This window comes from Podarcis tiliguerta (genome assembly GCF_965153285.1).
Source record: "Podarcis tiliguerta genome assembly, chromosome: 18".
Classification (NCBI taxonomy): domain Eukaryota; kingdom Metazoa; phylum Chordata; class Lepidosauria; order Squamata; family Lacertidae; genus Podarcis; species Podarcis tiliguerta.
In genome coordinates, this window is record NC_139551.1 from 9,678,124 (window position 1) to 9,699,682 (window position 21,559).

The 21,559-nt window shown below is 50.4% G+C and overlaps 1 protein-coding gene across 1 annotated transcript in view; it reads right to left on the bottom strand.

The window, feature by feature from the left end:
• Positions 1 to 9,335, bottom strand: part of NR2F6 (nuclear receptor subfamily 2 group F member 6) — a 33,225-nt gene extending 23,890 nt beyond the window's left edge. The window contains exon 1 of the mRNA XM_083421794.1: positions 8,064 to 9,335. Coding sequence (XP_083277920.1) covers positions 8,064 to 8,338 — 275 coding nt within the window. The 5' untranslated portion in view covers positions 8,339 to 9,335. The remainder of the gene's footprint in view (positions 1 to 8,063) is intronic.
• Between the last annotated feature and the right edge of the window lie 12,224 nt (positions 9,336 to 21,559).

Consider the following 21,559-nt stretch of genomic DNA (forward strand, 5'->3'; position numbering starts at 1 on the left):
CACGGCCACCCAAACTCTGCTTTAAAAACTGCAAGGAAGGAGACTCTGCCACCTTCCAAAGAAGTCCATTTCACTATCGAACTTTCCTTTTCTTGTCATTTGAAGCCATTGAGCTGAGGAGCTGGGTAACCATCGTGGCGAGTCGATAACCCTCCCTTTCTCCTCCTCTTTCATGAGAAAGCGGTTGCCTCCAGTGGGAGAGAGTTCCGCAGTTTAACCACGTGCCGAATGAAGAGGAGGGTGTGTTTTTTTAATTAAAAGAGAAAAAATCTGCCCTGAATCTCCCGACATTCAGCAAATACAGTGGTGCCTCGGGTTAAGTACTTAATTCGTTCCAGAGGTCCGTTCTTAACCTGAAACTGTTCTTAACCCGAAGCAGCACTTTAGCTAATGGGGCCTCCCACTGCCGCTGCACCGCGGAGCACGATTTCTGTTCTCATCCTGAAGCAAAGTTCTTAACCCGAGGTACTATTTCTGGGTTAGCGGAGTTTGTAACCTGAAGCGAATGTAACCTGAAGCGTATGTAACCCGAGGTACCACTGTAAGAGAAACCTGCAAATTAGAGAAATCAGCTTCTGAGTACGGATACCAATATCCGTGTGAACGAGCTCTGATGGGGCGGCGATGGTCCCGCTAATTAAGTCATTAGGGGGCCGGTTAATTTGCCACCAAAGTGGAGCGCGTGTTAAATAGGCAAATTTGGCCGGCTTTGGGCGCCGTCCAACTGTCGAAAGAAAAAGGCATGAAAGGCTCCCTTGTGGAGACGACAGAGACACACAAACACACCCCGTTTTATACAAGGGAAATAAATAAATTACGGGTTCAATTACTCCGGCCACAAAGAGCGTGAGGCACAGAGAGAGGCAGTCGCAAGTCCTCCTAATGTCACACAAAGGGCCTGGCTGCCGGGGACCGGGTGCGAGTCCCTGCGTCTCGCTGCATTAATTGAACGAAGGGGTTTTAATTGGATTTGGAATAAGCGCGCAATTAATTGCTGCCGCTCGGCAATTTCTTCGCACTGTTATCTTTCTGAGCGGAACAACTGCTTTTTGTAACGGAGGACACCGGGGATACGTTTATGGAGGCAAGGTGGTGGTTTGGCCCAAAAGAAAGGTAGGGAACCACAAGGTTGGGACATCTGCTTTGAGTGCAGAAGGAAAGTCCAGGCGATTTAAAAAGCCAAAAAATGAGATGATGGTGGTGACTGGCTGTGGCGTGGTATATGCGGCACACAGCAAATAAAACCGCAATCAGATCAATAAAAACATCAGCGAAGGGCTTAGAATTTTGCTAAATAAATACACGGTCAATTGTACTTATCGTCTGATCAAATAAAAAATACCGGTTTAAACTGCTTTTTGTGGATATTTTGTTCTTTAAGTAAATACACTGTCGATTTTTAAATACCTCCTGAATGTTTTTTAAAATACCTGTTTGAAACTGCCTTTTTGTCACTAACCTTATCCTTTTTGTGAGTTATTGGGTTTCTTTTTGATTTGTTTTTGTTTTGACTATGCTTTTCGTGTTTTTAAATTGTTACTTTATCCTGTGAACTGCCCTGAGACTTGCAGGTATAGGGTGGTATACAAATTTCAACAACAACAACAACAACATTAATTATATATATGGTCATTTTTCAACTGTCTTTTGGATTTTTAAAAATACTAACTTTTAACCGTTTCTGCGGATAGTTCCTCCCTCCCCCCCCCCCCAAATCAATAGGAGGTTTTGTTACGGAATCTGTTCCAGAAATCCGTTCAACTTCCAAAACATTCGAAAACCAAAGCGGGGCTTCTGATTGGCTGCAGGAAGCTCCTGTAACCAATCAGAAGCCGCGGAACTCACTTCCGGGTTTGGGATGTTCGGAAACAAAAACGTTTGAGAACTAAGCTGTTCAAATTCCAAGGTACGACTGTATACATTTGGTTAGATAAGTTTCGCGCCCCCCCCCCTCAATAAACAAATAAGTACAGGTTAGTAAGAAAGAAAATCCACACTGAGGAGGCCCATCTGACTAACACAGCTTTCAGGAGATGTAAAAAACAAAAAAAGGCAGGTACAATTCCTTCCCAGCCTCCAGTGGCAGTGAGTTACACAGGGCACAAGGCTCAGATGCCAGTAGAAGTGGGCCAGAAGAAATAAGGTGGTCCTGCAGGTACTTTGAGCCAGAGTTACTTTGGGCTTTGTGGATTAATGCAAAAACCTTGCATTGCAGGGAGTTGGGTCCCTTCCAACTCTACAATTCTATGACTCTTTATGACTCAAACCTGGATAGCAGCAGTGATCGAAATTTGCCAGGTGCATTTTGTATTCTGCTCTGGTCAGACCTCACCTGGAGTACTGTGTCCAGTTCTGGGCACCACAGTTCAAGAAGGACACTGACAAACTGGAACATGTCCAGAGGAGGGCAACCAAAATGGTCCAAGGCCTGGAAACGATGCCTTCTGAGGAACGGCTAAGGGAGCTGGGCATGTTTAGCCTGGAGAAGAGGAGGTTAAGGGGTGATATGATAGCCATGTTCAAATATATAAAAGGATGTCACCTAGAGGAGGGAGAAAGGTTGTTTTCTGCTGCTCCAGAGAAGCGGACACGGAGCAATGGATTCAAACTACAAGAAAGAAGATTCCACCTCAACATGAGGAAGAACTTCCTGACAGTAAGAGCTGTTTGACAGTGGAATTTGCTGCCAAGGAGTGTGGTGGAGTCTCCTTCTTTGGAGGTCTTTAAGCAGAGGCTTGGCAACCATATGTCAGGAGTGCTCTGATGGTGTTTCCTGCTTGGCAGGGGGTTGGACTCGATGGCCCTGGTGGTCTCTTCCAACTCTATGATTCTATGATTCTATGATTTTGCACCTGGCTATTGGCCACCTGCGACCAAGTGAAGCTCCATAGCTGTCAGCTTACAGATTTGAAAATAAGGGACCGGCAGCCTCGAAAGTAAGGGATCAGCAGCCAAAATAAGGGATCAACAATTACTTTTATGAAATACATATTTTGTTGCGTGCAAATGGCTTTAGATACCTATAAGGTCCATAAATTACCATATAGCATATATTCAACACAAAAAAACAGCAACAATTTGTTGTTGACAAAGGACAGCTGGACACAGAAAGGGCCCCATTACCTTCAGTAGCTTATTTAAGGGACATCATCAATAAGGGACAGCAGTGGGACGTGGCGCTGGGATAAGGGAGTGTCCCGCCAAATAAGGGACGCTTGACAGCTATGTGAAGATCCCTGGCTGCCGGGATGACGCCTGACGTCTCCCCCATCTGGGGATCCTTGGATCTGGACCGTTTTCACACACTAAGGCCCAATCCTGCCATATTTGATCGGCACAATCGGAATGAATTTCAGGAACCAAAACGCTTTTTCTGTGCAGCCTGAGAAGGAGCAGTGAAGAGCATTATAGTGACTGGTCGTTGCTTGTCTTCCGTTCCCCCACTGCCCTGCTCAGAGCTGGGAAGAATATTCCTACGTGATGAATGGTCCATGTCACTGTTGATAAAAAGAGGCTGGAATAAGCCAATATTTGTGGACTGGATCAAGTGACTTTCCTTTTTTAAGCTCTCAAAATTCTCAACCTGGCTCAAGGTTGTCCTCTGAACTAGACAGATGTTGAACTGGGAATCCATCACAGTCAGTCCATCATTTGGACAATAAGACTTTAGGGTAACTAGGCTTTCCGTTTTGGCACCACCAACCTTGGTTTAAGGAGCCATTTAAAGGTAAAGGTACCCCTGCCCGTACGGGCCAGTCTTGCCAGACTCTGGGGTTGTGCGCTCATTTCACTCTATAGGCCCGGAGCCAGCGCTGTCTGGAGACACTTCCGGGTCACGTGGCCAGCGTGACATCGCTGCTCTGGCGAGCCAGAGCCGCACACGGAAACGCCGTTTACCTTCCCGCTGGTAAGCAGTCCCTATTTATCTACTTGCACCCGGGGGTGCTTTCGAACTGCTAGGTTGGCAGGTGCTGGGACCGAACGCCGGGAGCGCACCCCGCCGCGGGGATTCGAACCGCCAACCTTTCGAACAGCAAGTCCTAGGCGCTGAGGCTTTTACCCACAGCGCCACCCGTGTCCCAAGGAGCCATTTGGCCCTAGCTTATTATATATCTGAGTTTCTAACACTGTCTGGCAGCCTATTTGCAACTGCTAGAGAAATGTTAGATCCGAATCACAGAATCATAGAAGTGAAGGAACCTCCAACTTCAGATTGCGAGGGCACATGGGCTGCTCAAACTAAGGGAAAGCACCTGTGAATCTCTGGTACTGGATTCGAATCACCTGCTAGGAACGACTCCCGGATCACAGAAAGTTCACGCCACAAACCCCCAAAGGAGGATTTAGACATGGACGCCAAAGCCCCAAACCGCAGGATTAAACACCCGACTCCCAGTGAGAAAACTGGCCAGGTGTGAAAGGAGGCAGCTAATATTTTACACCCAATATTCACACACCTGAGGGCTGCAGCAAATTTGGCAAGGATTTGGCAACGGATCCTCTGCTTTTTCCCACTCACGGGGAAGGGCAGAGCACTGAGTGCGGTGGAGGCGGCCAACTCTCAACAGCCTTGAGGGCTTGTAACTTGAGCGCTTGTTTTGAACGGAGCAAAAATCCAAGGTTATCGCAACAGCGCCACAGGCCCCAACAAGGGCGATTCACACAAGCCCTGGCTTGACTACCTCTCACGGGTGTCACAAAGGGGATGATGAGGCACCCTCCCCCCGCCAGTTCAGGATCCGTCCCAGAGTTCTTGCAATAAATCTCATTCCAAGGATTCCTGGAAAGCAGAGCTGAGAAAAGAACAAATCCTCTTTATGATTCCAAACACTTCCTCAGCACTGCTGACATCTTTGCAACGTCAACAACGTTTAGGCAACAACAATGACCATATGCATACGTAATAGACAATCTTTATAGAAACCCTTCAAACATAACAAGTTCAAAATGAAATCTTAGTTTCTGAATATCTTTAAATGAAGCGAGGTACCAAACGTTGTACGATGAAAGATAAGCTGTGGAGCTTTGTGTATTCAGCAAATATAATGTCCAACACTGAACAGAGATGCCGGATATTGACTGCTGTTTCGTAGATCTTCATCAGCACTGCTCCACAGCATTTGATATTTTCATTCACGTATATTCATTTGAAATAAGATGGGTTTATGAAACAATTCTGTATTTTCCCACCACGCCGGAGGAATTCTATAAAGATTGTCTATTACGTATGTCATCGTGTTCTCTTTTGCAACGCAGGGGTCTGTTTGAAATCTTTGCAACAGCAGTCCTATAAAGACAGACCATTAGCATCCTTGCAGAATCCTAGCATTGTAGCGTTGGGAGAGACCCCTAAGAGTCATCTAGTCCAACCCCTTGCAATGCGGGTAAAGAATCCCTAACTGACCTCTGCTAGGAAGGGGAATCCTTGGGAGTGACTGTCCCGGGGTCACCCAGTGAATTTCATGGGCTGGGTAGCAAGATCTGAACCCTGGTTTCCCATGTTAAGTATTGGTCCAATGCTCTAACCACTATCCCCACTGCCGGCTCTCATTCCCAGGCCCATTTCAAAGCTGGATCTCTTAAGGAGGTCTGAGGGAATCTGCGGCTAGCTGGTTTCACTGACACCCGGAGCCGAGGGAAGGTGTGGGGGGACCTCCGGGGGGGGGTCCTGGTGAGCAGAACAAGATGCGAAAAGGAAGGATTCGAAACCTGCGGGACCAGAGATTCTTAGAAGACCGGAGTAAATATACAAACTATTTGAAAAGCAACTGTAACGAACAGATTACGCTAGTAGGACTGCAGTAAGTTTTGTAAGGGGGACTTTTTGAAATATTGCAAGAAAGACCATGAGGAAAATGATGAGTTAAGATAATTACCGGTAAACGTAACAGAGAAATTAAGAAATGCAGGATAAGTGATTAAGAACGGAAAATCATCAGAGGTGTTGACGGAAGTCTAAAACATAGTATAAGATAAGAAGTTACGTTATATGATTGTTCGAAATGATACGTTAAAAAAACTAATAAAATATATATTTTATCCTGTAAAATTCTATCCGTTATATTTTATCTGCACAATCGGAATGAATTTCAGGAACCGCTTTTTCTGTGCAGCCTGAGCAGGAGCAGTGAAAAGTGTTATAGTGACTGGTTGTCGCTTGTCTTGGCTTCCGCCATTGCCCTGCTCAGAGCTGGGAAGAATATTCCTACGTTACGAATGTCACCATTAAGAAAAAGAGGTCGGAATAGGCCAATAGATATGCAGACTGTCTTTGGATCAAGTGACTTTTCTTCTTTTAAGTTCTCAAAGCTCTTAACCAGGCCCAAGGTTGTCCTCTGAACTAGCCAGATGTTGAACTGAGAATCCGTCAGTCAGTCCATCATTTGGAAAATAAGACTTTAGAGCAGTCTTGCCACAAAAGCACAACTAGGCATTGCGTTTTGGCAATAACAACCTTGGTTGAAGCAGTCATTTGGCCCCTAGCTTATATATTTGAGTTTCTAACACTGGGTGAGAGCACATGGAAAATCCATTTTTTCAAATAAGAATGAACAGGACTCAATACTATATAACCCTCAGGGTCCCTTCCAACTCTAAAATTCTACGATTCTATGACCCTTAAAATGCAAGGCTGCTGCATAAAACCCAACCCGCCTGCAGAAACATCAAGAACAGGAATGACTGCAGCGGGTTGGACTAGATGACCCCGGGGTCCCAACTGTACTATTTTACGATATGATTGCCACACAATATCAGAAGGAACTGTATTTGGTCTCCTGCATACACACAAGTGCCGTGCACTGTTAAAATGTTCTTTTCGCCACCTCTCCTCTCAAAAGGGGACACCTAAAGTATAACAGAGCCTCAGCTCCAAACCACATACCTGCTTAAGCGTTTATATGCTCCGGCAAAAGCCACAGCTGCCAAAAGCAATGATGCATTTAGGGGTGTCAAGGAGGCAGGGGTGGCACTTGAGCGGGGCACCCCCTGGCCAGCTCGACTGCAACAGCAAAACATCTCAGGGCACTGCAAAACCAGACAGCAAATCGCACTCACAACTCCAGGCATCTCGAGTCAGCAAGCCAAGCTGCGTTCTCAAGGCGGAAGGCCGATTTTCACCAGACTGACTACACAGAGCCTTGAGTGTCGGGCTAGGCGAGGGCCTTGGAGACCAAGGTTCAAATTCCACCACGCGCCCATCTTCCAAACTTGTAGGGTCGTTGTGAGGACTGCATATGGAGGGAATCGTGCCCACTGCCTCAAGCTCCTTGAAGGAAGAGGGCCGTGGATACAAGCAAAGGAAATGACATAGGATACAGAGGCGGATTTGGGAAAGGAAATCCGAAATAATTTGGGATGTGTGTTGGCAGCGGGGGGGGGTGCCTAGCCCTGCGCTGGGAACAGGAGATGGGGGAGCACGTTTCCTGGCACCCACCTCGAGGGACACCAACAATGGGAATCGAAAGATGTCCCTGACTCCATCTCAGAGCAAGAAGCCCCAATCCGAGAAGGAGCAGGCAGAGGAACAGACCCTGAAGGCAGCCTGGATTTTGAGGCGACTCCAAGGCTGGAAGGCCAGAGGGCAGAGAAGGCCCAGACTCCCCAGAGGCGGAACAGGGGGTCAGCCAGCCCCCCTTCTCACAGACACAGCACCCTCTCCCCGCAGATAGACAGAGGATGCCCTTCTCATAACCGGGAAGACAGAGCACCCCTCTTCACCCATGGAGAGAGCACCCCCTTCTCACCAACAGAAAGGACACCTCACCCCATGGGCACAGCACCCCCTTTAACGGACACAGCACCCCCATCTCGCAAACAGGCAGGCCACCCTCTCTCACCCATGGGAGCAGCAGCACCCCTTCTCCCAGTCTCATGCGTGGAAAAGCACCCTACTTCTTGACTTCTCCGGAAAGGGCAGGCCGGACAGAAAGGGGGTTTAGGGTGGATTCAGAGAGAAACATGATGTTAAATAAATGGATTGATGGAGGTGATGCCCAGGTGCGCCCCCTCCCCCCCCCACCCCCCAAAGATTTTTTTATTTTAAATTAAAATCCCAGGCCCACCTGCAAGTGTAGCTAAGGTTCCTGCGGATGCTGCGCTTGAAGAAACTCTTGCAGCCCTCGCAGGTGAAAACGCCGTAGTGCTTCCCGCTGGATTTGTCCCCGCAGACCACGCAGTCCACCTGGATGCCCGGCTTGTCGTCGTCGAGGGGCTCCTGGTCGCTGGTGCCCCCCTGGGGGGAGGCCGAGTCGTCCTCCGAGTGCCGGGGGTAGCCCTTCTCCAAGCCGTTGGCCTCGCCTCCGTTAGGGTCGCCCCATTCCCCGGTCACCATGGCCATAGCGCCCCGGAGGGGGGGAGAGGGGTGCGGTGGGGGTGTCCGTGTTGGGGGGCCGGAGGGGTCGGGGTGGGGGCCAAGCACGGCTCCGGCCGCCAGCCGCGGGTTGGGGGCGCTCTCTCCTTCCAGGCGGCGGCGGCGGCGGCGTCAGGCACAAAAATGTCTCCTTAATAGATCACCACCAGCATTATGATTATTGTTGTTATTAAGCCTTGGCTTCCCCCCCAAAGCGGAATTTCAGGGGGGCAATTTCGTGGGGGGAGGGAGCCAGCGGTCCCCAGCCTGGCGCCCACGTTAGGGGGCTCAAGGTGGAAAGCGTAAAAAAAAGAAAAGATAAAAAAGTTAAATCCAGGTCACTTCGTGCTGGTAAAAAATATTCCTTAAAATGGGGGGGGGGGAGAAGGGGATGACGTTTGGGGGGAGTCTTAGGAGAGGGAGAACTGGGACTCTGAAAAAAGACACCCTCCCCAAAGTTGTTTTGCAGATCGAGGGGGGGAAAGTGTTGGAGAGGGGTTGGGGTATCCAAGTTTTGGAAAGGTTTTTGTTAAAAAGGGGGTCCTGGAAAGAAAGCAGAACAGGGGAGGGGAGGAAAGAGGAAAATGGGGAAAAGAAAAAAGCCAGGCAAGTTTTTTCCGGGGCGGGATTTCAGGAGGGTCGCCCGTGCGGAGAGGGTTGGGGGGCCCTGCCTGGCGCGCTCCGGAGAGGGTTGGGGGCGCTCCGGGGCTCCCCGGCGGCCATGGCGGGCGGGCGGGCGCGTCGCGAAGCGGTGCGGGGGCTTCTCGGGGGCTCCAGGTGGGGGGCTGGTCTCCTGCGAAGAGCCGGGGGGCGCCGATCTGTGGCCGGGGAGGCTGCCAAGGGGGCGCCGGCCGTGCGCAAAAATGCCTTAGCGCATCGCGGCGGCGCGCAAAGTTCAGGCCCCGGCGAGGAAGGACTTGGAGCGGCTGGCGCGGCGGCGCTCGCTCGCTCGCTCCGTGCCTGGCTGCTGGCTCGCTCCTCCCTCGCCGGCCCTCCCCTTCCGCCGGCCGGCCCGCCTGCCGAGGCCGCCTCCCTCTCGCCCGCCGCTTCCTGCCCAGCCCCGAGGCGCGCCAGAGGGTCTCTGAGCGCGCGCAGAGGGCCGCGTCGCCACCCAGCCGGCAGGGCGCGCCGGGCGTTTTTGGCTCTCCGGGTTCCCAGCCTCACAACAACAACAACCACCAGCCTGCCAGGACGGATGGGCAGAGCCTGAAGGAGCTGCCTTCGACAGAGTTATTGCGCTGCTGCATTAATACAATTTATATACTGCCCTTTATCAAAAGATCCCAGGGCGATGTACAGCATTTTTAAAAAATGTCGCTGGAGCTCAGGGCTGCCTGCTGTGGCCGGCTGCGGGGTCTCTAGGGCGTCAAGCTCAAGCGGGGAGTCTGAAAAGTGTGCCAATTCTAGAACTGTAAAAAATTAAACCTTCGCACCCAAAGGAAAATCACTCCTGAAATGGAGGGCCAGAAAAACTAGCTCTGTTCTTGACTCCCCCTCACCCTGCTGTGTTGTTTTTAAGGGTCAACCGGTTGTTCCCTTGCTTGGGTGATTCAGCAGAAAGCGCTGAGGCTGGAGAATCTCGTAAAAAGACCTTTGGACACAGAGACACACACACCCATCTGAAACGGGAAATAATGATCCCATAGTCGCTGGTGATTGCCTGGAAGAAAGTGTTACCAAAGTGCAAGCCGTCTCTCTATATTTTTGTTTCTTGCTTTATTTAATAATAGCTCCCCAGTCTCACCTGGAAATGGGGAGACTTGAACCCAGCACCAGACAAAGCAGGGGCCGTGCCACTGAGTCTCAGCAAGAAAGCAAGGCCCTCTGATGTTTCGGGCTGCAAGTCTCTGCTGGGGAAGCCAGAGAATGAACCAAGGACCTTCTGCATGTGTCCGGTTGGCGCTCCAGCACTGAGCCACAACCTGTCCCCTATTCACACATTACCTGCCACACACTGTAATACGGGCAGACAGCCCTGTATGCCTCTAAAACGCTTGCAAGAACAAATGGCACTGCAACCACAGATGTTTTCAAACACAGGTTGGATGTTTTTTTAGCGTAGAACAAGCTTGCACATTTCTTGTGCCCACCTAGAATCAAAGAATCATAGCGTTGGAAGGGACCCCGACGGTCATCTAGTCCAACCCTCTTTTTGCACAACATGGGGCTCGAACCCACGGCCCCGAGATTAAGAGCGTTGTTTGGGAGGCCTGCCTCGGATCTCATTTGCCAAAGGTGGCCTTAAGAACGTAGTCCAGCATGGATGGTGATGATGTTTATATGTATATGGCGCCCATCTGACTGGGGTGCCCCAGCCAATCAGGGCGGCTTCTGACAAATTAAACATGTTGAGCACAGCAAAACACCAAACATTAAAAACTCCCTGTCTTCTAAAAGCCAGATAGTTATTTATTTCCTTGACATCCGTTGGGAGGGCATTGAAGGGTAATAATAATAATAATAATAATAATAATAATAATAATAATAATTTATTATTTGTACCCCGCCCATCTGGCTGGGTTTCCCCAGCCACTCTGGGCTCTTTGCAACAAAGATTAAAAATACATTAAAATATCACACATTAAAAACTTTCCAGATGTCTTCTAAAAGTCTGGTACTTGTCCTTCTCTTTGACATCTGGTGAGAGGGCGTTCCACAGGAAGGGCGCCACTACCGAGAAGTCCCTCTGCCTGGTTCCCTGTCTCTTTCCTTCTCGCAATGAGGGAACCGCCAGAAGGCCCTCGGAGCTGGACTTCAGCGTCCGGGCAGAACGATGGGGATGGAGACGCTCCTTCAGGTATACTGGGCTGAGGCCATTTAAGGCTTTAAAGGTCAACACCAACACTTTGAATTGTGCTCAGAAACGTACTGGGAGCCAGTGTAGGTCTTTCAAGACCAGTGTTATGTGGTCTTGGCGGCCGCCCCCAGTCACCAGTCTAGCTGCCGCATTCTGGATTAGTTGTAGTTTCCGGGTCAGCTTCAAAGGTAGCCCCATGTACAGCGCATTGCAGAAGTACAAGCAGGAGATAACCAGAGCATGCACCACTCTGGCAAGACAGTCCGCGGGCAGTAAGAGTCTCAGCCTGCGTACCAGGTGGAGCTGATAAACAGCAGCCCAGGATACAGAATTGACCTGCGCCTCCATGGACAGCTGTGAGTCCAAAATGACTCCCAGGCTGCGCACCTGGTCCTTCAGGGGCACAGTGACCCCATTCAGGACCAGGGAGTCCTCCACACCAGCCTGCCCCCTGTCCCCCAAGAACAGTACTTGGGGGTATGGAAGGATGTTGTTAGGTGGAACAAAGCACCTGAGCAGGTGGGATGAGATCCGGCAGCCAGAAAGGATGTTGGACAAGGTCACCCAGGCCACCGTTTGGCATGGATGAAAAAGGGTTCCCCGCCTGTGAGTGTGTACGTATAATTGCTCTGTCTCCCTGCAGCCATTCTTGCGGCGATCAATCAAGGCCCGCATTGATTGGCCTGGAAGTGTCTCCCCAGTCCAGGAGGCCAGACAAGGCCAGACGAGCCAAACACATCCCTGGGGACTCAGGGCGGGGAGAGGCCTGTCATCCCACCACCTGGTGACAAGGCCCCCGTAGAAATCTGCTGCTCTTCCCGATACGCAGAGCTGCACCTTAATGATTAATAATCCAATGAGAACCCCCAGTCAGCAGCACAAATATAAGTTGGGGGACAGCTGGCTTAGTCGCAGGACATATGAAAAGGATCTAGGGGTCTTGGTGGACCACAAGCTTAAAGTAAAGGTAAAGGGACCCCTGACTGTTAGGTCCAGTCGCGGACGACTCTGGGGTTGCGGCGCTCATCTCGCTTTACTGGCCGAGGAAGCCGGCGTACAGCTTCCAGTGTCGTGTGGCCAGCAGGACTAAGCTGCTTCTGGCGAACCAGCGCAGCGCACGGAAAAGCCATTTACCTTCCCGCCAGAGCGGTACCTATTTATCTACTTGCACTTTGACGTGCTTTCGAACTGCTAGGTTGGCAGGAGCAGGGACCGAGCAACGGGAGCTCACCCCGTTATTGCGGGGATTTGAACCACCGACCTTCTGATCAGCAAGTCCTAGGCTCTGTGGTTTAACCCAGCGCCACCCGCAAGCTTACCATGAGTTGAGTGTGATGCAGCAGCAAAAAAAAAAGCTAATGCTATTCTAGGCTGCATCAACAGAAGTCTAGTGTCCACAACAACACATCAAGGGAAGTAATAGTACCACTCTGCCTTGTTTAGACCACAGCTGGATTACTGTGTCCAGTTCTGGGTGCCATAATTTAGGAAGGATGTTGACAAGCTGGAAGGTGTGCAGAGGAGGGCGACCAAGATGATCAGGGGTCTGGAAACCAAGCCTTATGAAGAACGGTTGAAGGAGCTGAGTATGTTTAGCCTAGAGAAGAAGAGACTGAGAGGAGATATGAGAGCCATCTCCAACCAACTCAAGGGCTGTCGGATGGAAGATGGAGCAATATTATTTCCTCCTGCTCTGGAGAATCAGTGGCTTCAAGTTTACAAAAAAGGAGATTCTGAATCAACATCAGGAAGGATTTTCTGACAGTAAGAGCTGTAAGTCAGAGATCCCTCAGTAAGTCAGAGATCCCTCAGAAGTTTGTGTCCTCTCCTTCCTTGGAGGATTTTAAGCAGAGGTTGGGTGGCCATCTGTCACAGATGCTTTAGCTGAGATTCCTGCGTTGCCGGGGGTTAGACTAGATGACCCTCAGGGGTCCCTTCCAACTCTAAAATTCTGTGATTCCACCCAACCGTAGTGCATTAGCGGCAGATTTATTCTGGACCATCCACATGTAATTCTGCTTGATTCATCGTTCTGTGATGCTTCCCCAATATTATTGCGCTCTTGCAACAGTAAAGTAAGGGGATCTCTGACTGTTAAGTCCAGTTGCGGACGACTCTGGGGTTGCAGCGCTCATCTCGCTTTACTGGCCGAGGGAGCCGGCGTACAGCTTCTGGGTCATGTGGCCAGTATGACTAAGCCGCTTCTGGCGAACCAGAGCAGCACACGGAAATGCCGTTTACCTTCCCGCTGGAGCGGTACCTATTTATCTACTTGCACTTTGACGTGCTTTCGGACTGCTAGGTTGGCAGGTGCTGGGACCGAGCAACAGGAGCTCACCCCGTCATTGCGGGGATTCAAACCGCCGACCTTCTGATCAGCAAGCCCTAGGCTCTGTGGTTTAACCCACAGTGCCACCTGCGTCCCTTGCTCTTGCGATACACCCCAACAAAATCCGGAGACACATATGAAGTGTACAAGGAAGATGCAATTAGCCGTACTAGACAATATGGGAGTCGATGATGGTTTTCAGGGTGGGGAGTGCACCTAGCCAGTTCCCCCCATGCTCTGGGTGCCCCCAAGAATGCGTTCCTTGCTTTCCCAAGCACTTTTCCTTCTGAGCTCATCCATTTCCCACAAAAACATCTGAGCCACTTCCTGGACCCTATATTTCTTTCCCTCCTGGCATATATAAGTATTTGCTCATCCGCCTCTCGGAGGAAAAATCCGCGGCTGGGAAACAGACGAGGTCAACAGTCTGCTGAGTCAGGGGGGAAATAAATAAATCTGGAGGCGTGGGCAGACCAGACAAAAGGAGGGCTGGGCCAGCCATGCGCCCAACGCCTCCAGAACGTAAATTTTAAAGATTCCCTGTCAGCTGAACCCAGAAGCCTCTGCTTCCGCAGAGGGAGGGGGGAGTGTGATCTCTGTGCTGGCTTCAGATTCTGGAGGGAGATGTGGGCAGCCCTGAAGTCACTTAAGACGTTAAGGTGGTCATATTAAGGTAGCCAGGGACGCAGGTGGCGCTGTGGGTAAAAGCCTCAGCGCCTAGGGCTTGCCGATCGAAAGGTCGGCGGTTCGAATCCCCGCGGCGGGGTGCGCTCCCGTTGTTCAGTCCCAGCGCCTGCCAACCTAGCAGTTCGAAAGCACTGTCGGGTGCAAGTAGATAAATAGGGACCACTTACTAGCGGGAAGGTAAACGGCGTTTCCGTGTGCGGCTCTGGCTCGCCAGAGCAGCTTTGTCATGCTGGCCACGTGACCCGGAAGTGTCTCCGGACAGCGCTGGCCCCCGGCCTCTTGAGTGAGATGGGCGCACAACCCTAGAGTCTGTCAAGACTGGCCCGTACGGGCAGGGGTACCTTTACCTTATTAAGGTAGCCTCTGAGGAAAGGCCAGGTGTTTTCTAGGGTGTTTTCACACGCACACACACTCCCGCTTTTGGGGACACCCTTGATGCTTCCAGTTAAAGTAGAAAATTCCTATGGGCACTTTCTTACAGACGTTGCATAGCTAGAGTGAACAAAGTTCGGTCTCTGAATAAAGGAGTGTCTTGCGTTCCTACCTAAAGCAACTCTTCCATGAGGACCAGAATCTTACTCTGCCTTTAGGGGAATGGCCAGAGCTTGGTGGCAGAGCTCAGACTTTGCATGTAAAAAGTTCCATCCCTAAGGACATTTCTGGTTACCTCCCGCTTAGACTACTGCAATGCGTGGGGCTACCTTTGAAGGTGACCCGGAAACTGCAACTAATCCAGAATACGGCAGCTAGACTGGGGACTGGGAGCAGCCGCCGAGACCACATAACACCGGTATTTAAAGACCTATGTTGGCTCCCAGTACGTTTCTGAGCACAATTCAAAGTTTTGGTGCTGACCTTTAAAGCCCTAAACGGCCTCGGTCCTGTATACCTGGAGGAGCGTCTCCACCCCCATCGCTCAGCCCAGACCAGCTCCGAGGGCCTTCTGGCGGTCCCCTCACTGCGAGAAGACAAGTTACAGGGAACCAGGCAGAGGGCTTTCTCGGTGGTGGCACCCACCCCGTGGAACGCCCTCCCACCAGATGTCAAAGAGAAGAACAACTACCAAACTTTTAGAAGACATCTGAAGGCAGCCCTGTTCAGGGAAGCTTTTAATGTTTGAGGCATTACTGTATTTTAATATTGTGTTGGAAGCCACCCAGATTGGCTCATAGTCATAGTCCCGCTCTGTTCTTCCTTGGTCAGACCACACCTGGAGTCCTGTGTCCAGTTCAGGGCACCACAATTTAAGAAGAATGTTGCCAAGCTGGAAGGTGTGCAGAGGAGGGCAACCAAGATGATCAAGGGTCTTGAAAGCAAGCCTGATGAGGAATGGTTGAAGGAGCTGAAATATGATTAGTCTGGAAAAGAGGACATTGGGGACCCTTACACTTCTATGATTGTAGGTAAAGGTGATGTGCCGGTCCCGGGGGTTACCCAAGAGGCGAGGTCCAAGTCAAAGGTGCAACGAGGCGAGATCCATGGTCAAAGGTGCAACGTGAAGGCAGTCCGTAGTAGCTGAAGCTGGGTGCAGGGAGCCGGGTGAAGTCAGGAACAGGCTTGCAAGCAGGGAGCCATGGCAGGTCAGGAGCTCAGGCAGGAAAGCAGGACAGGGTTCAGGCAGGAACTAGCAACCAACAATGTTGCTCCCGCAACCTGGGACTGGGCTGGCCGGCTTTTATCTGCCCCGAGGCATAGGGCGGCCCCGATCCTCAGGTGACTCACCTCTCCTGGCCTGGAGGCGAGCACTCCTCCTGCGGGAACTTAGTTCCCTCCGCCTCTCTGCCCTGAGCCTCTGCAGCTCAGGAGAGGCTGGAGGGTGACCGGACCTAGAGGCAACCTCAGCTTCCCCTGACGGGGCTGAGAGTGGAGCACCTGCAGGCAATGGGTCCCCCATCCCCTCAGGAGCCAGAGCAGATTCAGCTGGTGTCTGCTCCTGAGGATCCAGCACAGGTGAGGACCCTTCAGGCTCAGGCCCCAGCCCTGGCTCAGCTGGTTCTGGAGGCGGGGAATCCTGTGCAGGCTGGGATCCCTCAGGTTCAGCATCCAAGTTCAGCATCACAGGTGAGGCCTGTGGGTCGGTAGTTTCTCTAAGGGCCCTGCGCAACGAGGCCTTCATGATTCATACATATTCACCCTTGACTGATCGACTGCATATCCTGTCGTTCCTCCAAGGAAAGGGGGCTTACATACATAGTTCTTCCCATTCTATCTTCTTAACAACCCTGTGAGGTTAGCCAGGCTGAGAGTGAGTGAGAGAAGAGTGACTAGTGGGGTGCCACAGGGTTCTGTCTTGGGCCCGGTCTTATTCAACATCTTTATCAACGACTTGGATGATGGACTCAAGAGCATCCTGATCAAATTTGCAGATGACACCAAACTGGGAGGGGTGGCTAACACCCCAGAGGACAGGATCACACTTCAAAACGACCTTGACAGAATAGAGAACTGGGCCAAAACAAACAAGATGAATTTTAACAGGGAGAAATGTAAAGTATTGCACTTGGGCAAAAAAAAAGAGAGGCACAAATACAAGATGGGTGACACCTGGCTTGAGAGCAGTACATGTGAAAAGGATCTAGGAGTCTTGGTTGACCACAAACTTGACATGAGCCAACAGTGTGACACGGCAGCTAAAAAAGCCAATGCAATTCTGGGCTGCATCAATAGGAGTATAGCATCTAGATCAAGGGAAGTAATAGTGCCACTGTATTCTGCTCTGGTCAGACCTCACCTGGAGTACTGTGTCCAGTTCTGGGCACCACAGTTCAAGAAGGACACTGACAAACTGGAACGTGTCCAGAGGAGGGCAACCAAAATGGTCAAAGGCCTGGAAACGATGCCTTATGAAGAACAGCTAAGGGAGCTGGGCATGTTTAGCCTGGAGAAGAGGAGGTTAAGGGGTGATATGATAGCCATGTTCAAATATATAAAAAAGGATGTCACCTAGAGGAGAGAGAAAGGTTGTTTTCTGCTGCTCCAGAGAAGCGGACACGGAGCAATGGATCCAAACTACAAGAAAGAAGATTCCACCTAAACATTAGGAAGAACTTCCTGACAGTAAGAGCCGTTCGACAGTGGAATTTGCTGCCAAGGAGTGTGGTGGAGTCTCCTTCTTTGGACGTCTTTAAGCAGAGGCTTGACAACTACAGTGGTACCTCTGGTTACGTACTTATTTTGTTATGGAGGTCCGTTCTTAGCCTGAAACTGTTCTTAACCTGAAGCACCACTTTAGCTAATGGGGCCTCCTGCTGCCGCCGCGCCACCGGATCTCAATTTCTGTTCTCATCCTGAAGCAAAATTCTTAACCTGAAGCACTATTTCTGGGTTAGCGGAGTCTGTAACCTGAAGCATTTGTAACCCGAGGTACCACTGTACTGCGGTTTTATGCTCTAACCGCCCTGAGACCTGTGGGTATTGGGCAACGTACAAATGGAATAAATAAGCAAATTGAATTAATAACAATTCATTGTTATTAATTACAGCTCCGTCGGTTAGTGCATGGTGCTGATAATGCCAAGGTTGCAGATTCGATCCCCGTACGGGACAGCAGCATGGCAGAGGGTTGGACTAAATGATCCCAAGGGTCCCCAATACGATTCCACGATCCTATGAAATACACAGAGGGGGAAAAGACACCCAAAGACAGTGACCACAGAGATTTCCAAGACTGAAGGAGTCTCAGGGAGATTCGGTTCAACAGGAGCATTGCCTCGGCCACTTCTTTCTGGGAAATTCTGCTGGAAGAGCATAGCAAGGGGGGGCTGGGGGCAGTGGCGTAGCGTGTGTTGTCAGCACCCGGGGCAAGGCAAGTAATTTGCGCCCCCTAACCCGTGGATTTGCGCCCCCTAACCCTAATCCACAGATGTTGCGCCCGGGGCGGCTGGCCCCCCCTGCACCCCCCACGCTACGCCACTGGCTGGGGGGCACCCCCACCCCACCTCCACCGCCCCCACCCCCCAGCATCTGGCTGTTCTCCTCCCAGCCTTGCCAGCGTCTGATTTATGACTCTCTCCCTCTCCTTCCCACTCCTTTCCCATCGCAGAAGCTGTGCCACAAAGGAGGGATATCGGATCTGTCCGCTGCGAGCCCAGTTGCCCCCCCCACACGCCAAGACTCTCCCCCCTCCCTGGCCAGACGCCCTATTTGTTTTGACAACTCTTATCCAGCTGGTGAAGGGCGTTTGATCTCTGAAGGAATTTGGGGACTCTTCTGCCCTGGCTTGCTTCGCTGGATCCAGAGATACAAAAGAGGCCTCTTGGCCGTCTCCCTCCCCCCAACCCTCCGTCCTTGTTGTTATTTTGGCTTTCAAACAGGTCTGCATTCTCTCACTCCCCACCCCCAGCCCAGTCCCCTCAATCTCCAGCGTTTCGTCATTTCATGCATGGAAGCACATGATTTCATGGGTCTCCTTCAGGCCCCTGCCTATTTTCTGCTTTGGAAGACAAGATGTGGGGAACCATGGGACGCGGGTGGTGCTGTGGGTAAAAGCCTCAGCACCTAGGGCTTGCCGATCAAAAGGTCGGCGGTTCGAATCCCCGCGGCAGGGTGCGCTCCCGTTGTTCGGTCCCAGCGCCTGCCAACCTAGCAGTTCGAAAGCACTCCCGGTGCAAGTAGATAAATAGGTACCGCTCCGGTGGGCAGGTAAACGGTGTTTCCGTGTGTAGCTCTGGCTCACCAGAGCAGCGATGTCACGCTGACCGCGTGACCCGGAAGTGTCTCCGGACAGCACTGGCCCCTGGGCTCTTGAGTGAGATGGGCGCACAACCCTAGAGTCTGTCAAGACTGGCCTGTACGGGCAGGGGTACCTTTACCTTTACTTTATGTGGGGAACCAGGTCGTTTTTAAGACACGGCGTGGCCCCAGTAAATCCCACCGCTGACACCAAATTTAGAGGAAACTGGTTTTGGCAGACCACCTTGTGCCTGCCACCCGCGTCCCATGGTTCCCCACATCTTGTCTTCCAAAGCAGAAAATAGGCAGGGGCCTGAAGGAGACCCATGAAATCATGTGCTTCCATGCATGAAATGACGAAACGCTGGAGATTGAGGGGACTGGGCTGGGGGTGGGGAGTGAGAGAATGCAGACCTGTTTGAAAGCCAAAATAACAACAAGGACGGAGGGTTGGGGGGAGGGAGACGGCCAAGAGGCCTCTTTTGTATCTCTGGATCCAGCGAAGCAAGCCAGGGCAGAAGAGTCCCCAAATTCCTTCAGAGATCTCACTGGGAATTCAAGCCTCACTGCAGACAGAAAGCCAGCTTATCTTTTATATCTCAGTGTTGCCCCAATAAATCCCATCCCACTTCTAACACCAACTCTAAGGAAAACTGGTCCTAGTCAGCCACCTTGTGCCTGCTACTTCCTGGCATTTCACAGAGAATGAAAGCTTAGCTGCAGAACGCAAACCAGGTTGTTTATTGATGTCCTGGTGTGGCTCAGATAAATTTTATCCCACTCCTCAAACCACTAAAAGAGAGATTGGCTGTGCTGAACCACCTTATGTCTGCCAATCCCAGTTTAGGTAGATGAAGGATAGATTTAAAGGTTCTTTAAGTTGCTTTTTTTAATAAAAAAAACATGCAGAGAGGCACCCAGATTAGTGGCACCTTCAGAGGTTCTGAATCCGACTTTTAAGATATAAGATAAAGTTGGCAGAGAATGGATGTTCTCCTTTGGGCCCAGATCTGGGCAAGCAGATGGTAGCAAGGGGAAATTGGGCAAAGTCTGCGTTAGAGCAATGTGCGGCAAGGTCTGGGTTGAGGTAAGTCAGCGGCTGAGGCGAGGCAAATTTTTCAGGCCCATTGGTACCTTGGACAGCTCCGTTCAGCAGAGCAGAGCAGAGGTGTTGTTTCAGCACCAGCCAGCCTCAAACTTAACCTTAAACAGGAGTTGTAGCTCCGCCTTCGGGGGGAGGGGGCTCTTCATTTTAAGGGCCCCACCCTTCTCCCTGGACCCCCTCCACAGGAAAGTGGCAACATGAGAATGGGGTCTTTTCATTGGTGGCATCTCCCGCTTGCAGAATGCTCTCCCCAGGAAAGCTTGCCTGGTGCCATTGTTACATATCTTTGGGTGCCAGGCAAAAACATTTATTTGCATTTAAATAATATTTATTAGATATTTTATAATTATAAAAGGAAAGACAATAAAGAAAAACAATACATAGGTTCAACAAACAATACATCAACAATAATAAAAAAATACAATACAACATAAAGAAAAACAAAACAAAAACATTTAGACACACATCCAATTTTCATATCAATATCTTTCATTTGCTTATTTCCTCGACTCCCTCACACCTCCCTTTTTTGTATTCTAATTCAAATTTGCTAATTCAACAAATCATTTTCCTCTTCTTCAATTTTGTTCTATAATTTATCCTAATACAATTTAACTTTAAATTTTCCACTTTAACACATTAACAATTAATATTCATATAATTCTTAATAACACTTCTGCTAAAACCATATAACTTCATTCCAATATTCTTCTAACATTCATTAATTTTACAATATTTCTGTAAATATACTTTAAATTTTTTTCCAGTCTTCCTCCATCGACTCTTCTCCCTGGTCTCGGATTCTGCCGGTCATTTCCGCCATTTCCATGTAGTCCATCAGTTTCATCTGCCATTCTTCCCGGGTGGGTAACTCTTGTGTCTTCCCAAAAACATTTATTTGCAACTGGGACTGTGGTTTTAATCATCTGTGGCCTCCTTCGGTGGGCGGGAGTTTTCTTCCTGCTTTTAAAAAATAGGAGTGGCGGGACTCTCTGGTCCTGAATGGGGTAACTGTGCCCCTGAAGGACCAGATGTGCAGTCTGGGGCTCATTTTGGACTCACAGCTGTCCATGGAGGTGCAGGTCAGTTCTGTATCCAGGGCAGCTGTCTACCGGCTCCATCTGGTACACTGGCTGAGACCCTGCCTGCCTGCGGACTGTCTCGCCAGTGTAGCGCATGCCCTGGATATCTCCCACTTGGACTACTGCCATGTGCTCTCCATGGGGCTACCTTTGAAGGTGACTCAGAAACAACAGCTAATCCAGAATGCAGCAGCTAGACTGGGGACTGCAAGAAGCCGTTGGGACCATATAACACCAGTCCTAAAGGATCTTCATTGGCTCCCAGTATGTTTCCGAGCACAATCCAAAGTGTTGGTGCTGACCTTTAAAGCCCTAAACGGCCTCATCCCTGAGGTCCAGCTCTGAGGGTCTTCTGCTGGTTGCCTCACTGCGAGGAGTGAGGCTACAGGGAACCAGGCAGAGGTGGTGGAACCCTCCTTGTGGAACGCCCTCCCGTCAGATGTTGAGGAGATGAACAACTATACAACTTTCAGAAGACATCTCGAGGCAGCCCTGTCTAGGGAAGTTTTTAATGGCTGATATTTGATTGTGTTTTTAA